This window comes from Squalius cephalus (assembly GCF_949319135.1).
Source record: "Squalius cephalus genome assembly, chromosome: 20".
Classification (NCBI taxonomy): Eukaryota; Metazoa; Chordata; class Actinopteri; order Cypriniformes; family Leuciscidae; genus Squalius; species Squalius cephalus.
This window is the reverse complement of record NC_137141.1, coordinates 23,803,514-23,824,536: the sequence shown is the minus strand read 5'-3', so window position 1 is coordinate 23,824,536 and position 21,023 is coordinate 23,803,514. Positions and strand designations below refer to the sequence as shown.

Sequence of the window (21,023 nt, the reverse complement as noted above, 5' to 3'; positions counted from 1 at the left end):
TGTCCATGTTTGTTGGGTGCATTACCCTGAGCATTGTGTCTTAAAGTGCTGATGCAGACCCAATGTAAAAGTGCTTCACATCTTTCCCATGTCTTAGCGCTAGTCTTGAGACCCACAGAGGTGAATCTCATTCCTCATCAGCCTGCTCAGACCAGCCCTGTGCCTGAGAGACCTCTGACCACAGCTTTTCTGGACAGGTCTGTCAGTGCGTACAGCGGCACGCTGCTCCACTGGGATCTCAAATCCCACAGATGTCCCTTTAGCCTCCACGTTCCCTCTCCTGTAATGGACCAGACGTTCTGATGGATGTGAAGCACTTGTCAAAAAATAGCTGATCACCCCAGAGAGATCTGCTCTGCTGAACCTACAACTTCTGATCCAGGTTCTCCCCCACCATCCTCCACAGGACTGTGACTGTATGTGGTCAACATGAGACCGGAGCTATGTGTTCTTTACAGAACACCTTAAGGACTGCATTGAGGAGCTCTCTCTCCATGCCATGGAAGAAAATACCTACATTTGAACACATATTAAGCACATGTGGGATCATGTTAAATTCATGTTGTGTGTGATCGAATGAAAACAGCATTTAGGGCTTTGAATTTCTATGTAAAATAGTTCACATTCACATTTTAAAGACTTTTTTTAGTATTTACATTTTTTTAATTTATATTTTATGCAAGTATCTGAAAAGCCATTGTAGTTTATGTATTTCCACCCAAAGATATCCCTTTGTATATCTTTTTTTTTATGTGAATTTTTGCACTCATTCGTCATAATTTGTTATATATAGGTCTCTTATGCCCACAAAGGCTGCAATTATTTAATCAAAAATACTGAAAAAACATTCATATTGTGAAATATTATTACAATTTTAAATAATTGTTTTCAATATTAATATATTTTAAAAATGTAATTTTTTCCTGTAATGGCAAAGCTGAATTTTCAGCAGCCGTTACTGCACTCTTCAGTTGTACATGATTCTTCAGAAATTATTATAATATACTGATTGGGTTTTAAAGAGAAATGTATTATTATTATAAAACAGCAGCGCTTCTTAATTTTTTTGTGGCCATACGCTGATTTCACGCAGCCGCCATTTTGAAATCGAAAGTGAGGCTCCGGTGGGAAAAACCCCGGAAGTAAAGATAAACAACAATGCCTTTGGACTACCAACCTGAAGCTGCTGCCGCGCTTTACACTATTGGATGTTAATATCCAATATAGGATATGTATATAGTTCATTCCTGCTTCTTTTTTTACTTTCTGAATTATATAAAAAAAATATTTTATTTATAAATGAATTTCACTGTATATAGTCTAAAGTATAAAAGAAATGTATGTACAGTTTTAGAATTGACACAACATCATTAAACACAACAATACGCCATCGCATTCACGACTCTCCTGTGATTAAAGGCGACACTTCCGGTTTTCTTCCCACCGGAGCCTCGCTTTCGATTTCAAAATAACGGCTGCGTGAAATCAGCGTATTGTGACACTACTTCAAAAACAGCATTTGTTTTAAATATTTTTGAAATGCTATGAATGTCGATCATTTTAATATGTCCTTTATAATAGAACATATAATAGTTTTATCAGGGCAGTAGCTGTCTTGTGCAATCCAGCATATAGAGTCAGTCCTGTAGGGTTGGTATTCAGATGGTATAATCCCTGTATCAGTTGTATAGATCTGAAGCCTGAAGAAACATCTTGCTGCTCTACATGAGGTCAACCAGACTTACAACCTCTTCAATTCACTGGAGATTCTAAGATAGATTAAGTAGAATCTTTTTAATCTAAGCAGTCTGTATTTGAGTGGGTTTCTACTCTCAGTCCTCAACATATTAATGAATTTATATTGAAGAAGGACACCACTTCAAAGTGGTTAGTTTTTTTTTTTTTTACGTCTGATTTTTAGGTCAGATGGTGGAAGACTTTACTAAGAACAGTTCTGGGAGGATTCTTTTTAAAGCAGCTCTGTTAGGATAAAGACTTTAGAGGTTAGCTCTTCTCAGGCATTGTCAAATGCCTTGTTCAGGCATTGCTCAATGTTTTTTTTTTTCTCACAGGCATCACACACTCATACACACTCACACTGGCTGCTTCAGTTTCTCACAATTCTGGGCCTTTTTTTCCTGTCATTTGCACTTACATACTTATGAATGTAATTTTTGTTGTGTTCATGCATTATGACATGCTTTCACACTGCTTTATAATGCTTTCTGTGCAGTATTTTGATTAAACAGTCAAACAGTTTATTGATATGGAACATGCATTGACTCTCCCCAGGCCTGCAGCTGAGTTTCCGGACACGCGCCGAGGAGGGGGTTATGCTGTTTGCGGTTTCCCCTGGAGAACAGGAGGAGTATGTCGCTCTGCAAATACACAACGGCCGTCCATACTTCCTCTTTGACCCTCAGGTACATCATGGCCATGGAACGTTGTGTGTTTGTTTAAGCTACGAAAAGCCTTTAAACCTTTAAGTGTGATAGATATCAACCTCTAGATTAGAGGATATATCGGAACCATGTTGGTTATCAGCTGATATTTCATTTCACAATAACAGGCGATTTTGAAAATTTTAGGTAGGCTCATTTTCACTGCTTTTACATTTAAACTACAGTTGCTGTCAATCTTTATAGACACAAATAACTTAATAACATTGTTAAATGTAATCTTTAGCAAATACCAAAATGGGCGTCCATTTTTACATACTGTATATTGTAATGTTGTTATACCTATTCAATTTTAGCACTTACAATGAATGATTTTAGTGTTTTATGTTTCATTTATTTAAGAAATGTTAATATTGACTATTTATTTATCCATATTCACGTATTAAGAATTTTAATATCTACTTTAATACCCACTTTACACAGAATTCTGTACATTTTGATTGATCAAGTTCTTCTTTGCTAAAAACTTGAGCTAAAAGAGGGTTTGAGACCAATTAACTTGTTACCCGCAGACATTGGGTGGGAATAGCAATAGCATGCTAATTATGCACACTGCAGCACTAGCATGTAGGGTTTAGTCTATTGCTCTGATGATGAAAGCAATCATGAAAGATGATTTCACATTAGTGTCCAGGAGACCACCGAGAAACTCACCCCACCAATAAGCGGCATTGCCGAATATTGCCGGTTTTGCATTCGTAAACACATTTTGTCGGGGTAGTTTGATAATTATAACTAAAAGTGGTGTCATGCCCAATTAATGTCCCCTGATAGCATGCCCATTAGTTCCCCCATTAACGAATTCAACAATTCTAATGGGATTAGCACCATGGGATGCTAATTGAGCGTGACACAGGGAACTGGTATGCTTCCCCACACACTCTTTCTAATGATGAAATTAATGAGCATTTTATGAAACACTGTCTCATGAAAGCGTATTTAGTTCCTGTAAAGGCTGTCACAAATGATGCTGTTTTTTTCCCAATGTCTCCTTATCGGAGTCTCTCAGAGATAAGCCAGTGATGAGTGGTTTCCAGGCATACAGTGAGGAGAGAAGGTCTCTCCAAGGCCCATGGGCATGATTAGTTGCATTAGTACCATGGACAGCGCCCATTTCATCTTAAACAAACTCAAGGGCTATTAAGCAAGAGTATGCTGCTCACTGTGTTAATGACACACACTACATCACCAAAACCTATAGCAGCTTCTATAGGACTCTTGTGGAACGGATCTTTAATGAACTGTTTGGAGTGTTAGTGCGTAAATTCTTTTAACCATACTCACTGTTTTCCACTGACCATTAGTTTTTATAGTTAAAAGGAGCATTTTCAGTTATAGACTAAATCATTTCTGTTTCTTAATTGTTTTATGAAGTTTTGAATTTTAGCATTTTAAAGCAGTGGTTCTAAACTAGGTGGTCCACTTGGGGGCCACAGAATGACTTGTGAAAAATTGGATATTAAATATAAAATGTCGAAAATGCTAAAAATTATATAATAATGCTGAAAACGCACACAGAATAAGAATCTTGGATGTTCTGGTAGTACAAAATGAATCATGGTTAATGAATTTAATTTAACATATGAACAGGTTCCTAGTTTCTGTTAATAAAAAAAACGTTTGAAAACAAGCAGCATTGGCATAATAAAAGCAGAAATACCAAAGGAAATATCTTAGCCTATATATGGGGGCTTCAAATAATCATGTCAAAAAGGTTGTGAACCACCGATTTAATAGAATAGTTGTCATCATTTACTCCTCATCATGACGTTTCTTCTGTTGAGGTTAAATAGGGACATTTTGAATAAATTGTCTTTTTTATTCACACACTATTGCAAGGAGGGAGTATTTCAAGTCTTCAGGAGCAATGCAATAGCTTTGTGTGACAAACAAACTGAATTTTAAGTCTTTCTTCACTTAACTCTTTCCCTGCCAGCGTTTTTGAAAAAAAGTTGTTAGTCACCGCCAGCATTTTTGATCATTTTCACAAAAGTTTCATGGCCCCCAGAATAATTTTTGTATGAATATCTGAATATGCAATATATCAAAAGAAAGAACAGACCCTCTGCTTAAAAAAATAAATAAAAAAAAGTTTTATTCTAGCTTCATGCATTCCTTTTTTATGTGGTGAATGTGGGTAAGTTTCATAAAAAAAGCAACATTTTGAGCAAAAAGCTGAGAAAATAGTGTTTTTGTCAAAACCTACGTCTGGATTGGATTCAGAACAATGATTAAAACATAGAGGGGTAGATCGAGTCCATCAACACGCCCAAAGCTTACATGGTCCTATAGCTATTTCATTCAGTAACATTATGCAGTTTTGATTTATATGCTGTTTAATGTTGATGATCGCGTTATTTTACATATGCATTTTACATTACATTTACATTTATTCATTTAGCTGACGCTTTTATCCAAAGCGACTTACAATTGCTATATATGTCAGAGGTCGCACGCCTCTGGAGCAACTAGGGGTTAAGTGTCTTGCTCAGGGACACATTGGTGTCTCACAGTGGATTCGAACCCGGGTCTCTCACACCAAAGGCAGGTGTCTTATCCATTGCGCCACACCACCCCATATGCACCCCATATGCACCCCATATGCATATGCTTACATATGATATCGCTTGTTTCTGCTTCTTTTTCGCCTGTGTTTTGATCTGGAGATTCAGTGCTCTTTCAGAAGATGCGTAATAGCGCCCCCTACCGTTTAACAGTGAAAACATGGAAAGCTGGAAATTTCTGTCAATGGCGGGGAAAGAGTTAAAATCTCCCCTTACTCTCCTTGTCAAGTTTATGTATACATGAACAAATCGCTCTCTTGTGTAGGATATTTCTGATAAATTACTCAATACGATTCACAAAATTGGTCTGACTGATTTGTTTATATGGAGTTCAAGTCATTGTCGCAATGAACCGGTCACAGTGGTTAACAGCCTATTGAAGAAGATTTTCCGTGAATAATGGCATAAATTTCAGCCAGTTTCTCAGACAGAACAAACTATTATATGACTTTTATATATTGTGTTGTACACTTTGAATGAGTACTTTTAAAGTGCTTTTTAAAGTTTAAGGCCCCATTCTTTGTAATTACAAGGAGGAAAAAGACCAGTGGATTCTTCAGAATGTATCCTTTTGTGCTCCACGGAAGAAAACAAAACGTTTTGGAAAGACATGAGGGTGACTAAATTATGACAGAATTTCATTTTTTTGGATGAGCCAAATGTATTTGAATGTTTTTGTAAAAAAAAAAAAAAAGAATCCCTTGAAACAAGACCTAGTTGACAATTCATGAGCTTAATCAGCAATTAATTTATGCAAGTAGATGATATGTGGTGTAAATACCCTCTAGCATTGCTGCAATGTTTTCTTAAAATTGATGAATGCTGTGACTGATCGTTTGGGGTTTGGTCATTAGGACTCCCTAGCTGATGTTTACAGCACATGACTGAAACTTGAATACATTACATCAGATGTTCAGGTTGTGATGTCGTTTATAGGTCTGCCTCCCATTGAACAAGACTGATATGATTTTTTTTTTTTTGTCTTCAAACATCTGAAATAAATGCATTCAGTAAACACATTTTGGCCTGAAATAATTAAAGTTAGCTGTTAACGGCTGGCAGATGATATTATTCAGGAAGGCTTTTAGTTGTTGTGACAGAATTGATCTCTCATCGTAAAGAAGCCCCACTGAATACTTTCAAAGGGAGGAGGGATAGGAATGCAGTGTTGTGTCTGTCCTGGCTTCTCCCTAAAGCTATTTCTTCTCTCTCTCTCTCTCTCTCTCTCTCTCTCTCTCTCTCTCTCTCTCTCTCTCTCTCTCTCTCTCTCTCTCTCTCTCTCTCTCTCTCTCTCTCTCTCTCTCTCCTGCTCTCTGCAGTAAGCATATCACAGGGCTGACTTTCCTCAGCATCCACACACATATTGATTTGATCATTAAATCTTCATCACAAAGAGGAGATGCGATACTTTGTGTCTCTGTGCTTTCACTGCAGAGCACTCAGTCAGGCCGTTAAGTGTATGAACCTGAATGATGTCATATTTTAGCAGGACAATAACCCCATCTTATGTTGATGGTGCCAGCCCATGAAATTTACTGCTTTTGGGGAATGTCCTATCTCTGGGCAGAATTCCTTAGCGCCTTGAGTTTGGTGCCAAGAGGGATTCTGGTGCTACTTTTTCGACTTCTCCAACTTCTCCTCTATAAACCCAGATATAGAAGAGCAATTTGTCAAAGTTAACTCTGGGTATATATCAGTGTGATCAGTTGTTGGTGAATCTTTACCTACGAACTGTGCCTGCCTGTTATGACATTGTCTACCAGAGTTGTGCAAAATTCAGAATTCAAGAACTGACTCCTTGATTTCATGAGTTGGATGGAATTGACCACAACAAGAAGTTAAATCGGAATGGCAGGAATGGGAATTTACTAGTTCTTTATGATTCATTCTGGGAAATTTTCTATCCTAATCTAATCTGTCTGTCTGTCTGTTGGTCGGTCGTTCTGTCTATCTAGCATTCCAATATTCTAGCGTTCTATCTTTCTACCAATCTATCTGTTTCAAAGCTTTTTTAACATTTTTAACATCTTCCAAACAAGTCTCTGCCGTTATTCAAATTTTGTCCTGACAAACTGCTTTTCTAGTTAAAAAAAAAAAAATAGTTATATGATTTTCTTTACACTTCAAATCATTTTACATTCCTTATATTCCTGTTTGTATTGAAAGTGTTTACACTGCATTAGTTTATGCACATGCATTTTTACCTCCTAAGCTCTGCTGCAGCACAGGGAGGGGAATGTCTCCTCTTCCTAAAGCTGCTGATCAGCCATCATTTGTGCAGTGTGTGCGGTGTGTTCATGATGAGCGAGTGATTAACCCTCAACGTTTGATGCTAGGCCTCAGCCGTGGCCCTCAGCCCTCGCAACGATGGAGGTAGACGCTATAATGACAACCAGTGGCACCACCTGATCGCTACAAGGAAGCAGGCCGTGGGAACAATCATTGTCGACAATCAATACAGCGGTAATGACGCACACACATATGATATTCATAGGCCAGCCCTGCACCCTCACTTCTGTCCTGTTCAGTTATTCAGTGCCTGTAAAGCCCCCGACTTGAACAGATTTCAAGCAAAGGAATTATCAAGGTTAATCGTTGCCATTTATTGTGTGATTAGAATAATTAGGCCAAAGAAGCCTCTCCTTTCCTGAACTTACATTTCAATTAAGACTGGTGGTGTGAAGCGAAGTCTCCCTCTTCCTGTCTCAAAGCGGTCTCAGGGGATTCTTCCCACCAGGGTTGCTTTATCTCAGTCACTTTTTTAGAGTAATATGACTTTATCTGCTCTAAAGCATCAACTGAAACCATTGAAATATAACAATACAGTTTTTCAAATACTGCTGTACCCTGCTCTGATTATTAGAGCAGCCAGGAACAGTCTCAGAAAAACATTATTGTATTGATTTAGCATTGGCACGTGCTCAGGGGTATAAGCTCATATTTTTCCCTCCAACAGGATCGGCATCAGCTACAAGTGGCAGCACCATCATCGGTCAGAATACGGGCGTCTTCATAGGAGGGATTCCAGAGAATTTCACCCTTCTTAGACAAGACACTGGTAATTTACCTCTGAATGTCCTGATAACTGACAGTAAATTCTGTATCTATGAAGAGTTGCAAGTACTTGTTATATGTATACAGGTCAAGCCCAGCTGGTGCAACATGGGTTTGCTGGTTGTTTGAGGGATGTGATGGTGCAGAAATCCAGTGGCACTACTGAAGTATGGGAGCCTCTGGACTGGGAATCAGCACTAGAAAAACATGAGACCTATGAAAGCTGGGAGGGCTGTCCTGCTGTCTCTGAAGATGGGGCCTACTTCCTAGGACATGGTACTACCTGATTTAAACTTCTTTCACGTGGTCTGATTATTTGTGATGTTAATGTTGAATTTTCCTAACAAATCTATTTCTTTTTTTATATTCAGGGTTTTTGAAGGTCAAGCCTGAAATATTCACCGGTGGAGATTATTTCGAAATATCATTTGAGTTCAAAACTGACCAGCTAAATGCACTACTATTGTTTGCCTATGATGTAGATGGGAAGGATTTCATTTTGGTAAGTTTGCTTAAATCTAAACATTAGGGCTATCGGTTTAATGATTAATTAAATATCACTTAATTTAGTGCAATAAATTATAAATAATTAACAAAAAATACTAATTAATTTAGCACAATTAGTTAAGCCCCCTGACCTGTGCTTAAAACTGTTGTTGGAGAAATTCAAGTACCACCTCAATGTTGAAGGTTTCTGCTAGTACTTAATTAATTGCAATTAATTAAATTAATTAATTTTAACAATCATGTAATATATAATTACACAAATAAGATGAAATTAATATGTAGTGTTTCAAGACATCATTGTAACAGTTGTGTGTGTCATTCAGGCGGAGCTGCAGGGTGGAGTTCTCTTCTGGCTGTTGCGCTGGGGTGAACAGACGGCAGAGTTGAGCGTATGGGTGGGCCTGTCCTACTGTGACGGGGGCTGGAACACTTTGAGTGTGCTGAAGAGAGGCCTGTTAGCGAGCGCTGGCCTCAATGACGTGTATGAACAGGAAAGGAAGGGCATGGGTGGCCCTCTGACTATCAGCTCTCCGCTCTATGTAGGGGGAGTCCCACCTGGAGTAGTGCACCCAGCACTGAACAAGCACAGCCTTCTGCACGGTGAGACACTTGCAGGTTATTTGTATATGTGGGAATTGTTGGCCATTCATCCAGTGGAGGTCATTTGTGAGGTCAGGCACTGATGTTGAACGAGAAGGCCTGGCTCGCAATCGCCGTTCCAGTTCATCCCAAAGTGTTAGATGGGGTTGAGGTCAGGGCTCTGTGCAGGCCAGTCAAGTTCTTCCACACCTATCAGTCTGGCAGGTAACATTCTCCTGGCATCTGCCAGACCCAGACTTGTACATACAACAAGCCTCACATCACCATGAAGAAAAAGAAAAAGAAAAAAAAAACTTTGTATACTGTGTGTGTATATATATATATATATATATATATATATATATATATATATATATATATATATATATTGGAAGTCCCCTCTGATAATACATTTCAAAGATATTTCTCTGATAAAGGACCTATAGGTTAACAGGAAATAACAAAACATTGGACCCATATAATTAGAGAATCATGCTTTCAAAATGGCACAACTGATAAAAATGTTCATGTACTCAGTCTATCTGGAGTTTACTAGACAGTTTTTATTGTTTCAGACAAATCAGACCAGTTCAGAATCTGGCTCAAACATCTTTCTCTCTTTGTCTCTCCTTCTCTCTTTGTCTCTCTTTCATCCTCTTCTGCGCTGCTCTGCAGGTTTTGGCGGCTGCATCAGGGATGTTAGATTCGCACGCGGGCCTGTCGTAAGCTTGGCTGCCGTGTCCAGCAGTGCTGTCAGAGTCAATCTGGATGGATGCCTGTCAGCTGACACCAGCGTTAACTGCAGGGGAAACGACTCCATTCTGGTGTACACGGGCAGAGACAGGAGCACAGAGGACCTGACACTGCAGCCCTTCACGGGTAAAAGCAGCATCCGACCCCTTTTCGCAAGCACAATCCCCACCAGCGCAGTAGCCAAGCCTCATTGACCCGCAGCTATTTTGGCCTCGTGTTGCCTGCCTTGCCTCTGTGTCAGGCGATTGTTTGGCCTGATTTGTCCTTTCTGCTTGGAGTTTGTTATTGTAAAGACCAAACAGAAGAACAACATAATATGTCCAGTCCAGCAATGGACGCAGACACGACACCAGGGGCACAGAGAGGTCATATCTAAAACAGTCCCCTTCATCAGCAATACTGAAAAACTGTTGAGAACTGCACCTTAGCTAATGCACACGGACAAATATAGCCGAGGTACCTCTCTTTTGAGTGATGGAGTTGGAGCGAGAAACCGTTTTTGCGTTTGCGCAACAGACTTATTGACTTTCTCACCAAGATAAATATTCACTGAAAGAACTCAAATTGTCAATACATCAAGCTATTTTTTTTATATTGAATTGTCTTGAGAAAGCACATTTCTTTTTAAATTGTTTATTTTGTTCTCTCTTTGTATACAGAGTATTTGTACAGAGTAATGGCATTGGGAGACGGAGGTTGGACAGCCGGGCCGTGGCAGCGGGGACGCAGCAGAGAGACAGGTAGGACAGGTGCCAATAGGTAGTCAAATATCATTAGTTAGGCTTTGGATCTCATTGGTAGAATCCTGCAGTCTGATGCATGCACTGACCCTAATGAGATTATATATATATATAAAAATATATTAAAATATATTACAATAGAATTATTTAAATTGTAATAATAATATTTCATATTTCATATTACTGTTTGTTTGATCAAATAAATGCTGCCTTGGTGAGCGTAAAAGACTTCTTACAAAAACATTTTAAAGGGGGGGTGAAATGCTCATTTTCACTCAATCTCCTGTTAATCTTGAGTACCTATAGAGTAATATTGCATCCTTCATATCTCCAAAAAGTATTTTGTTTTATTAAATTTTTAACATAAAGATAGGCTGTACCGAGTCTTTCCGGAAAAAACCGAGCGGCTGGGGGCGGGCCGTGTGGGCGAAGCTTAGCTGTGCTAACGCGCCAAGCTAGTGACAACACACAGAGACATTTGTTCAACAAACAGTTTTACTCACCGTCCGGTTCCAACGCACGGCCGCGAACCTTTATCATTGTGACTGCTCGATCCTTAAGCATTAGACGATCTGCAAATCCGTAGATCTGGGCTTTGTTTATAAAACAATCATCGTCGAAATGCAGGGAACAAAAGTCTTACACAACTCCGTTTATGCTCAGGAAAACAAACTGCCACGGGTTCCTTAACGCTGGGTTCTTTGGGAATCTGTGCAGGGTTGTCTTGCCCTGGCAACCAAAAACACACTTCTTTGGTGACATTGACTTCCCAAAAGCCGGGCAGGGCGCTTTGATGGCGAACTGCTTTCACTCTCTTGCTCTGGTCTACGAGTGTGCGCGCGGCCGCGATCTTACCGGAGAAGTGCCCTTAGGACCCATATAAGGAAATTCCGCCCTATCTTACGTAAGACAGAGCCATACTCGAAAAAAACTTTCCGAAACTTGTGACAAACCGGAAGGAGTATTTTTGGAACAAAAATACTCCTTCAAACGTACAACTTAGTTTTTGAAACTTTGTCCATGTTTAGCATGGGAATCCAACTCTTTACCAGTGTAAAAAACTCAGTATGCATGAAATAGCATTTCACCCCCCCTTTAAAAATCGTACCGACCCCAAACCTTTGAATGGTAACGTACAGTAATTTACAATAACATGTAATTACTGTAGGTAAATACATAATGTACAGTTTATACTATAGTTTTGCTCAATAATTACAGTTTTCAAAAAATGTAGTGTATTCTGGCTACTATTCATACTTAACTGTCATTTATACAGAGCACACACATACTCTTACTCCCTCACCTAAGACAAAAAGGCCTTCAACTTAGCCTGCACTACAGGCTCTACACTGATATTTGTTTGTCTCATAGTTTTCAGGCCAACCCATTTTATTCTTATCTGTACAATATATGTAGCAGTCAAGGAGATGAGATCTGCTTGGAGATTGCTTATCGTGAAGCTCTCTGTAGGAGCATGCATCACACACACTGCCTTATTACAGATGAAGACGGTGTGTGGAGGAGAGAAAGAGAGAGGAGGTTGATGGTGTCCATATTGAAACGAAGAGGCTCAGATATGTAAAATGATGCTTAAGTGATTAAATATATGTAATTAAATTAATTGTGCATAATTAAGCACAAAACAAAGAATTAGACTTTGAAAGCTAAATTGGGCTATGAAACGCTTGTACATGTTTTAATGGTTATAAATGACATCTTTAACAATTACTTCAGTGCACCTAATATGGAAAGTTTATCTTTTGCAACCCATTTTGATGCATTTCTGATTGAAACAGGATATGAAGGAAACGTATAGAACAGGACTTGATTTTATCCATCAGGAACTTATCCATCACTGATTGCAAATCAGTGCCCTGAAATAGCTATAGTTATTTCCTAGTCAGTTCATTTTGAATAAAGTTTAAGTAGAAAAACTATGTATTTCCTTTGAAGTAACATACCCAGATGAATTGTTCTCAATAGCAGCAGGAATGTGCTTTAAGAATGCTAATAGGGTCATTTTGATTTCATTTTGTCTTTAATTACATTAATTCTGTCAGATTTCTTTTCCGCTCTCTGTGTAGTTACACATTTGCTTTCTGCCGTTCAACAGCAGTGTTATTTGGTTAAAAACACCTTTGTAATTTGTAATACCAACCCTGTTGGTACAGATGATGAATCGCAAAGACTTCCTACTTAAATTTGTGTACACCACATTATAGGTCAGACCAGCTTTCCAGTGGTGGATATATTACACACATCTGCTGTCTGGCTTGTTTTGACTGTATAAACGAGTGTTAAAGAGATTCTATAGTCCGTGACACATCATAAATGATGCTTGTTGCATTTCTGCATATGTTTGACTGTTTTATTTATGCCCCCTAAAATGTGAATCCTGAAGAGAAAGCAAGCCGTCGCTTGATGGGTGTGAAATATAGCCCGGAATGAACGCTGGATGTACAGTCATATTAAATCAGTGCTGAAAAAGTTACAACTCTAATAAATTGTATTTATGCTAATGGTTAGATATGATTTACTGTGTCTATTAAAAGTGAGAAATGTGTGTGCTGCTTTTCTTTGGCCTGACACACACTTTCTCTCTTTCCCAATTGGATTCTCACACTCTCGTTCCTCTCCTCCCCCTTACTTTGCCTCTCTCTCTCTCTCTCTCTCTCTCTCTCTCTCTCTCTCTCTCTCTCTCTCTCTCTCTCTCTCTCTCTCTCTCTCTCCTTCTCCACGTGTCTCTCTCACCTATTATTTCCTGTACAGTTCCACAAAGTGTGCTGCCTCCCTCCAGAGTTGAGAGTGTAAATGGTTCCAGCGTGGAGGTGAGCTGGGAGGAGCCAGCAGAGGTCAGAGGTGTAATTGAGAAGTACGTACTGAAAGCGTACAGCCGGGACCGTCCCTTCTCGTCCCCCATCAGCGCCACCTTCCCCCACTCTCAGCACCTGACAGGTAAGGGCCAAGCCGTCCGCCTGGAGCTTGGCTCTGAAACCTTTTAGCCCTCATGTTCTGTTTGGGCTCTCAGAGACCTCAGTACCATTTTAATAGCTTGAAAAAAGGAATAAATAAGATGTTGATTTTGAATTGGCTATTATTTTACCTGACCATAACCTGTGCGAAATGTCCAAAACACCTTTAAAGGAATTGTTCACCTGTAAATGAAAAATGTCATCATTTTTTTCACCCTCATGTGTTTCCAAACCCATCTGACTTTGTTTCTTCCAAGGAGTCCCATGTAAAATATAAGTACACTTTTGCATGCTTTTAACAGGAGTAATTATTATAAAAATAATATACTTTAAAACAATATACTTAAATGCAATATGTTTTTGAGCACCTAACTGCATGTTATTTCCAATTAAATGAAAATATAATGTAATTTAAGTAATTAGTTGAACGTAAGTGTTTTTTGACCCACGTATGACATAAGTACATCTTTATGCTTTATGTAATTTCATAATTATTACTTCTATTGTCTTTGTAATATAGATAAAGAGTACTGTTTAATGTCATTTCTATTGAAACTTGTCATGTATTTAAATATATTTTGTGTAAGTAATTACACATTTGTTATGATGTTGTTATTTAGTAACTTTAAAATGTATTAACTTTAAATGTAATATCAAATAACTTATAATCAAGTACTTTATATATGCTAATGAACACAGTAAGTATAAGTATACTTTTTGTTCTTTTTTGTTCTTTTTGGAGCATGGCATTCATTGTATGAAAGATAGCAGCCCAGCCATTCTGTTAAACATCTTTTATAGCATTCTTTGTAAGACATAAAGTCATACAAGTAAATAACAGAATTGTATTTTTTTGGTGAGCTATCCCTTTAAACGCAAAATGCAATAATACTCCAGACGATCTGTAGTCATGACAGTGTTCCCTATGTGACATTGCAAGTTTATAGACTGAAAATCTGCTTGGTTACTTGAAATTACTTCAAAGAACAAATGAGGATCTTGAAACAACGATTACGTTCTCAGATGACCAATCACTGTGGTAAGATTCTGTCTCCGGGCAAAGCGAAACAAGAAGACACTTTTTTTTGCCTTGTTCTTGGCACGCTTCAACCTGCGCAAGCCCAAGCCACACTAATTTATGATAGTCGTGACACCAAAAGCAGAATTACACAGGCCGATAAAAACTCCGAAAGCAAATGAGTGGGTAACGAGAGGAGAGCAGGTCAGCCTCTTAATTGAATTAAAAGACGTCTGACAAAAAAAAAAAAAAGTTACACTTACCTGGCCAATTATGGCTCGGCTGGGGTGTTTACCTTCCAACTCTTCCAAAATCTGTCTGCTACATGGATACAGTGGACGCGAGCCAAAGATTCACTCATACACTCCATTAAATGGATCCTGCCTTTTTTTTTTGGATGACAAATTTAAAAATATAAATCCTGTTTTAAAGTCTAAAGATGAATTGAAAGCTGCACTTGCCTTCTGATATAAATCATAAATCATAACAGAACTGTTGTTTACTATATTTATTGTTTTAAAGTTTGGTTTCTAAAGGTCAATCTAATTTAGATGGTCAATGCACTCTGTAACTGATATTTCATGGTGCAAATTTAATCGTGATTGACACAAACCATGTTTTTTCTCATTGTTAATGTAGTGTGAGTCATATTTTCTTTTACTTTAATTAGATTTTTGTTCATGTTTTTGGTGGATGAGGGTTTAACCATCTAGGGGCAGGTGAATTTGTGGTAGAATATAAAAAAATGTTATTCGATTTTTGTGATCATCTTCACAAACAACCACTAATGAGTAAAAGTACTGAGCGATGAATTAAAGTCAGTCATATTGATCACAGCAGACCTGGATAGTGACTTTCATAGCATGCAAGAAACCCCCTTTAAATAGCATCAGCCACTTTATCCATTAAATAACGTCATTAGTGTCCCATATCCTGAATAGCAAAGGCCGCATCACTTTCCATCCGTCTGATTAATAGGAGATATTACTGTTTGATAATAAAGACCTTTTTAAATCCAGACCTATTATCAGAAGTGATGGTTATATTATGCTGTGTTTGAAAAGCCATTGCATTAAGTCTTAAGGAAGCAGAGTTGGGGAGGCCCACTTTTTGAAATATGGAAGAGAAAAGAATGACATTTGCCTCTTGCTCTCTGAAATGTTCTCTTCCTCTCTTCTTTCGCAGGCACTTTAAGTGGCTTGGCTCCTTTTAGCAGCTACAGTATTACCCTAACGGCGTGCACTCAGGCCGGGTGCAGCGAGAGCCCGCTCGCCACCGGCTTCAGCACTCCACAAGAGGGTAAAGTCATTTAGAAGGTCCTGACTCCCACATTTCTTTGATGAATAATAAAAGTGACGAGAGGGGCTCAAATAGTACCGAGCCATTTGCTTGCAAACTCCAAACTAATTTGATGACAAAGTGCAATGCCAGGCTGTAATTGCTCCGTCTTATTTATTTTTTTATTTCCCCGTCTCGTTCTTATTCCCGTTTTTTTTTTGGAGAGAGTGGTTTTAGGAACAGGGTAAGTGTGTGATTGAACCCTCTCCCTTTTAATGACATGCATCTTTAATAGCTGTAATGCAGATTAATGTGATTTTTAATTGCTGTTACATTGTTCATGCGAGAGCCTTGTCTTAATGTAAGGCATCTGAAAGATTAATGAAAGCTTCTTCATTTCACTCAACCAGAGAAGTAAATCTGAAGACAGTTTGGGCTAAAAAGAATTGATTGTGGAGCCGAAAAGTATGAAATCGAGAATCAAGCGGCCCATTTCCACCGTTCTCGTTCAATCCAGTGAGGCGCGCTCCTGTGGCGCGAGCGTACCGCGACAAACATCATTTCTCTCTCTCTCTTTCAACTCTTCCAGGCTCATTCTTTATTGCCTTCACATCTGTCTGACCGCACAGGCAAGACAAAGAACCTTCTTCCTCAGTCAGGGAGGAAAAAAAATGTCATGTCTATTGACCGAGAGCCTTTTTCCTACATGAAACAGCAAGTATAAAGACAGATTAATTGTCAGCAGCAATTATTTTCTCTGTCTGATTGCAGAAATAGAGCTGGTCCCAAATAAAATGAGCTCGCTTTCAGGCTGAAATTGTCAGATTTCTCTCTTTTCTGCACTAGAGGTTGAAAAATGCAGATAGCTTTTTAATCTAAGTTGGGCTAAATAGCCTTGTTTAAAGGATAGTATGACATTAAGGGTCATCATGGAGTGAAAAAAAATCGATCTGATGTGAACTTGATTACTAACCCAAATTACAGTATCGATTCTCCATAAAGGAAATTTTTAACATTGTTTTAATGCCACATACAGAAGCAACTTCATTCTCAACTTACTCTTGCTCAGAGCATGTTTGACCTAAATTGCTCATTGAGGCAGTCTTTGTTTGTCACCATCACCAATGTATTTCATTTGATTAAAAACCTAGAAATAGGGCAGAACTTTAAATATTTCTCTTTTTTATTGCATGTTTTCGTCAATTATAAACCGTTATATAAACATTGTAAAATATGAAAATCTTTGTTCTTATTATTTATTATTTAACCTGTTAAATAAGTATGGAATAATTGACAATGGACCATTTAATTATTTGAAAACAAGTTTTCTAATAATTTAGTGTCCTGGAGTCCATTATTCGGCTTTATACTGCAGTTACCACATGTCGAGACATTGTTTAGATGTTTAATTTTTAAGACATTTGTCAGGTTTTTATCCTATAAGTGCTCTTTGTGTGTAAGAATAATTCTTATGCATCTCATCCCATGTCTCCGTTGCTAATTTCAAAGCGTAATTTTAAAGCTAGTAACAGAGGCTTGAGCCATTGATATGGAGACTAATGCAGTTATCAGAGAAAGAGCGAGATTGATTAAGCGTGTGTTAATGACCTGATTCTGTGCGTCTCTCAACAGTGCTTGTCAGCAGCGTCTCTATTAATAGCAAAGCTGCAAGTTTACCTGCTTCAAGAACAGCAACATTGCTACCTTGCTACTGATGTAGCTTTTCACTAGAGAAACTATTTTATTGATAAAGTCCCGGGCAGTGCTGACAACACGCTTCTGTGCTCTTGTATGTTTCTGTTTGTGAGAGAGTGTATGTATGTGTGTGTATGCGGAGAGAAAGCTGACGAAAGAAAGTGTGCTTTACATAAATAAAAATTAATGTAGTCGGAAAAACATGGAAATAGTTTGTCATTTTCATCCTATTGTTTGTTATATTTATTTGCTTGTTCAGTGTCTATATGGGTTTTGGTTCTTTTGCTGTTTTAGGCTGTAATAATGACCTTTGAAATAACTGAAATAATTTGGCGAAGTGATATGGAACTGTATTGCGGTCAAAACCTTCTTGAAACTACTTTTAAATTTGCTTGTTTTAAAAAAAAAAAACAGCCATTTAGTATAATATATAATAATAATTTATTATTTATAAATACATTTATTATTAAAATATTGTCATATTTTTAGTTTGTTTTCAGAGCTTTAGAATTCACCCCTAGGTTTCTAAAATGCATGCTATTTTTTAAAGCTTATTATTTATGTCTCTATGAATTGCTCACTTTAACTAAATAAGTAACTAACTGTTTGATATTTTTATCAATGCCTTTTTTAATAGCTCCTCTAGAGGTTTCTCCACCTGCTGCGATCTCCAACCCCAACTCTCTGTTTGTCCACTGGGACCCTCCGTTCAAACCCAACGGCATCATCACCCAATATATCCTCTACAAAGACAATACTGTTGTGTACCAAGGCAACAGAACCAGCTTTAATATCACAGGTAAGCAAGACTTTGCTGCCTGGTATCCATTGCTTGAATGGAAAGTGTCCAGTCAAGGTCACATACACATTGACTGGATTTGTGACATTTACTCATTCACAAAAGGAATGTTCTGGGTTCATTACAAGCGAAACTGTATTAACAACATTTGTGCCATCACGTTGAATGATTACCACAGAAAAAAAGCAACGCTATGTTGACTAACTTTTTCAGGAGACATTCTTGGTGCTCCACTGTGTCCGTGTTTACACATTAATTGCAAGAATGATAGAATAGAAAAATGCAGAAAGAAAACAAGTGGATGATTAGCATTTAAAAAGACAAAAGTGCCACTGGCACATGTCCAAGGGATGTTTCTTTGAACCATGTTAAACTGTCATTGTGAGGATGAGAAGTGGAGCCTGATGTAGGGAGCCAAGCACATGACATACGAAATAAAATTGCTAATACATCAGCATGATTTACTAATTTGTTCCCTTGTTTTAAGTAAATCGTGCGCAACATATAAAAAAAAATTCCCTTGTTTTTATTAAATCGTGCACACTATATAATAATCCGTTCCCTTGTAAACCCGCACGATTTAGTAAAACATGGGAACAAATTAATATATTGTGCACACGATTTAATTAAAACAAGGGAACGTATAAATAAATTGTGGCCACAATTTGCAAGAACGAGAGAACAAATTGTCAATTTATGGCCAAAATATACACATTTTCTCCTGCATGTCATGTCCGGGGCTCCGTACTTATGAGGCCTGCTTATCTCTTTAATGCAGAATTGCACAGAGCGAATCCTTTCAAATGAATAACTTGCATTTTAAGGGTAATTTTGTCCACTTTCGAATCATTTTATTTTATTTTTACCCCTTGTAGTTAGTGTATAATGTTATTCAAGATAACCAAAATCAGTTGTGATTTACAGTAGCTGTACATCACCATTCACACTCTTTCTGACCTTTAGAACAAATCAGGCTGTTTGTTTCAGTAGAAGAAGATGCAGTTCAGTAACTAAAAATCAGAGCGCACGGCGGTCGCATGGGCCAGATATGAACTAGGGGAATTGCTGTCCATATTCCTCTTGATTTAATCACATCCTGCAGTAAATAGGTGGAGCAGATGCTCAGCTCTAAAGAGCGTCACTTGTATTGCTGTATTTCATCTTGCCAGTGGAGACAGGGCCAACAGCCAGCCATTGTTTGTTGTTTGTTTTCTTTTTTCTATTCCCTGCGTGCTCTTTTTGCGAGTAGCAGAAGCCCCTGCTCTTGGCGTTAATGCACGAACATTGTGAGATGTTTTATTAAAAGGCTCCAATGCTCCAGCCGCCGCTTGACCCGGGGTGAGAAGCATGCCTAAATGATATGGAGCCCCCAAAAGGCCAATTTACACTCAGGACAGGTATATTCTCTCTGAGATGAATCATTCAGAATGTCAGCCCCCTCCTCCCCGCACACACACACACACACACACATAGACTTATAGACTTCCACTACTGGATTGAAAGGAGTTCTTAAGCACAGAACAAACCTTGTGACTAACATAAGAATACATATTTCTTTATTTTCCTTAATTATTTACTTGTTGTATATATGAGTTTTTAAAATGTTTTTGAAAGAAGTCTCTTATGCTCATCAAGGCTGCATTTATTTGGTCAGAAATACAGTAAACCGTAAAATTGTGAAATATTATTACAATTTTAATATATTTTAAATGTCATATAATTAATATTTGTGTGTAAACCGTCACCGTGATTGAATTTTTTCAGGATTCTTTGATGAATAGAAAGTTCAAATGAATAGCATTTATTTAAAATATAAATATTTTGTAATATTATAATTATCTTTACTGTCACCTTTAATCAGAGTAATGCAATCAAAAGCAAGTCTAAGCATCATCTAAGAAGTGAACTATTATTATTTTTTATTATTTGCCACACTTAAACCTTCCATCCTGTTAAAAAAAATTACAGAAAATTATATTACAATGTAATAAGATGATTGTGATATAATATAAGATGATTAAAAAGATTTTGTATATATAATAATGTATATATTGTAGAGGTGTTTTATATACAATAAAGAATTTGACACCATCATGTAAGTGCAAATAATAAGGTGTAGGTGCTTGACAAGAGCTTGGCCAAAGCATATTTCTAAAGGTCTAGTATAGATTCAAGTATTTATACATCTTAATTAGGAAGAGTGATACCAAATGTTTCATGGCTTCAAAATAATAATCAGCAAGTAAAAATCAATTGCGTTCTTATAATGGTATACCAACAAATCAGTGAGAGCAGGGTCTTATTCCACATCCAGATTGAAAATTACAGCTTGTCTGAGAGTAATCATTGGGGTGTCCATGTATCCGAATATCATTTTATTGCAGCACCTTACTGGTGTTGAGCTCCCTTTTCAGTCAACCTCGCCTCATTTCTGCTGCTCCCATTCGAGCCCACAAAAACAAAGGTCACGCTGAAGTCAATTTCCTCAGTCCATGCTCAAAGAGAAATACCTAAGCACAAATCATGTTGAGTTTGTGTAAAGAGCCATAAAACCTTCAGAGGCACCGCACAGGGGTCTCCGTTTACATCTCCTTCCTTTTGATCA

At 37.9% G+C, this 21,023-nt stretch overlaps 1 protein-coding gene across 1 annotated transcript in view; it reads left to right on the top strand.

Annotated features, from left to right (window-relative positions):
- ush2a (Usher syndrome 2A (autosomal recessive, mild)) overlaps positions 1 to 21,023 on the top strand; it is a 210,294-nt gene that overhangs the window by 65,824 nt on the left and 123,447 nt on the right. The window contains exons 22-32 of the mRNA XM_079853829.1: positions 2,293 to 2,423; positions 7,360 to 7,486; positions 7,980 to 8,081; positions 8,165 to 8,353; positions 8,449 to 8,579; positions 8,908 to 9,184; positions 9,839 to 10,042; positions 10,576 to 10,656; positions 13,426 to 13,611; positions 15,832 to 15,945; positions 18,257 to 18,418. Coding sequence (XP_079709955.1) covers positions 2,293 to 2,423; positions 7,360 to 7,486; positions 7,980 to 8,081; positions 8,165 to 8,353; positions 8,449 to 8,579; positions 8,908 to 9,184; positions 9,839 to 10,042; positions 10,576 to 10,656; positions 13,426 to 13,611; positions 15,832 to 15,945; positions 18,257 to 18,418 — 1,704 coding nt within the window. The remainder of the gene's footprint in view (positions 1 to 2,292; positions 2,424 to 7,359; positions 7,487 to 7,979; positions 8,082 to 8,164; positions 8,354 to 8,448; positions 8,580 to 8,907; positions 9,185 to 9,838; positions 10,043 to 10,575; positions 10,657 to 13,425; positions 13,612 to 15,831; positions 15,946 to 18,256; positions 18,419 to 21,023) is intronic.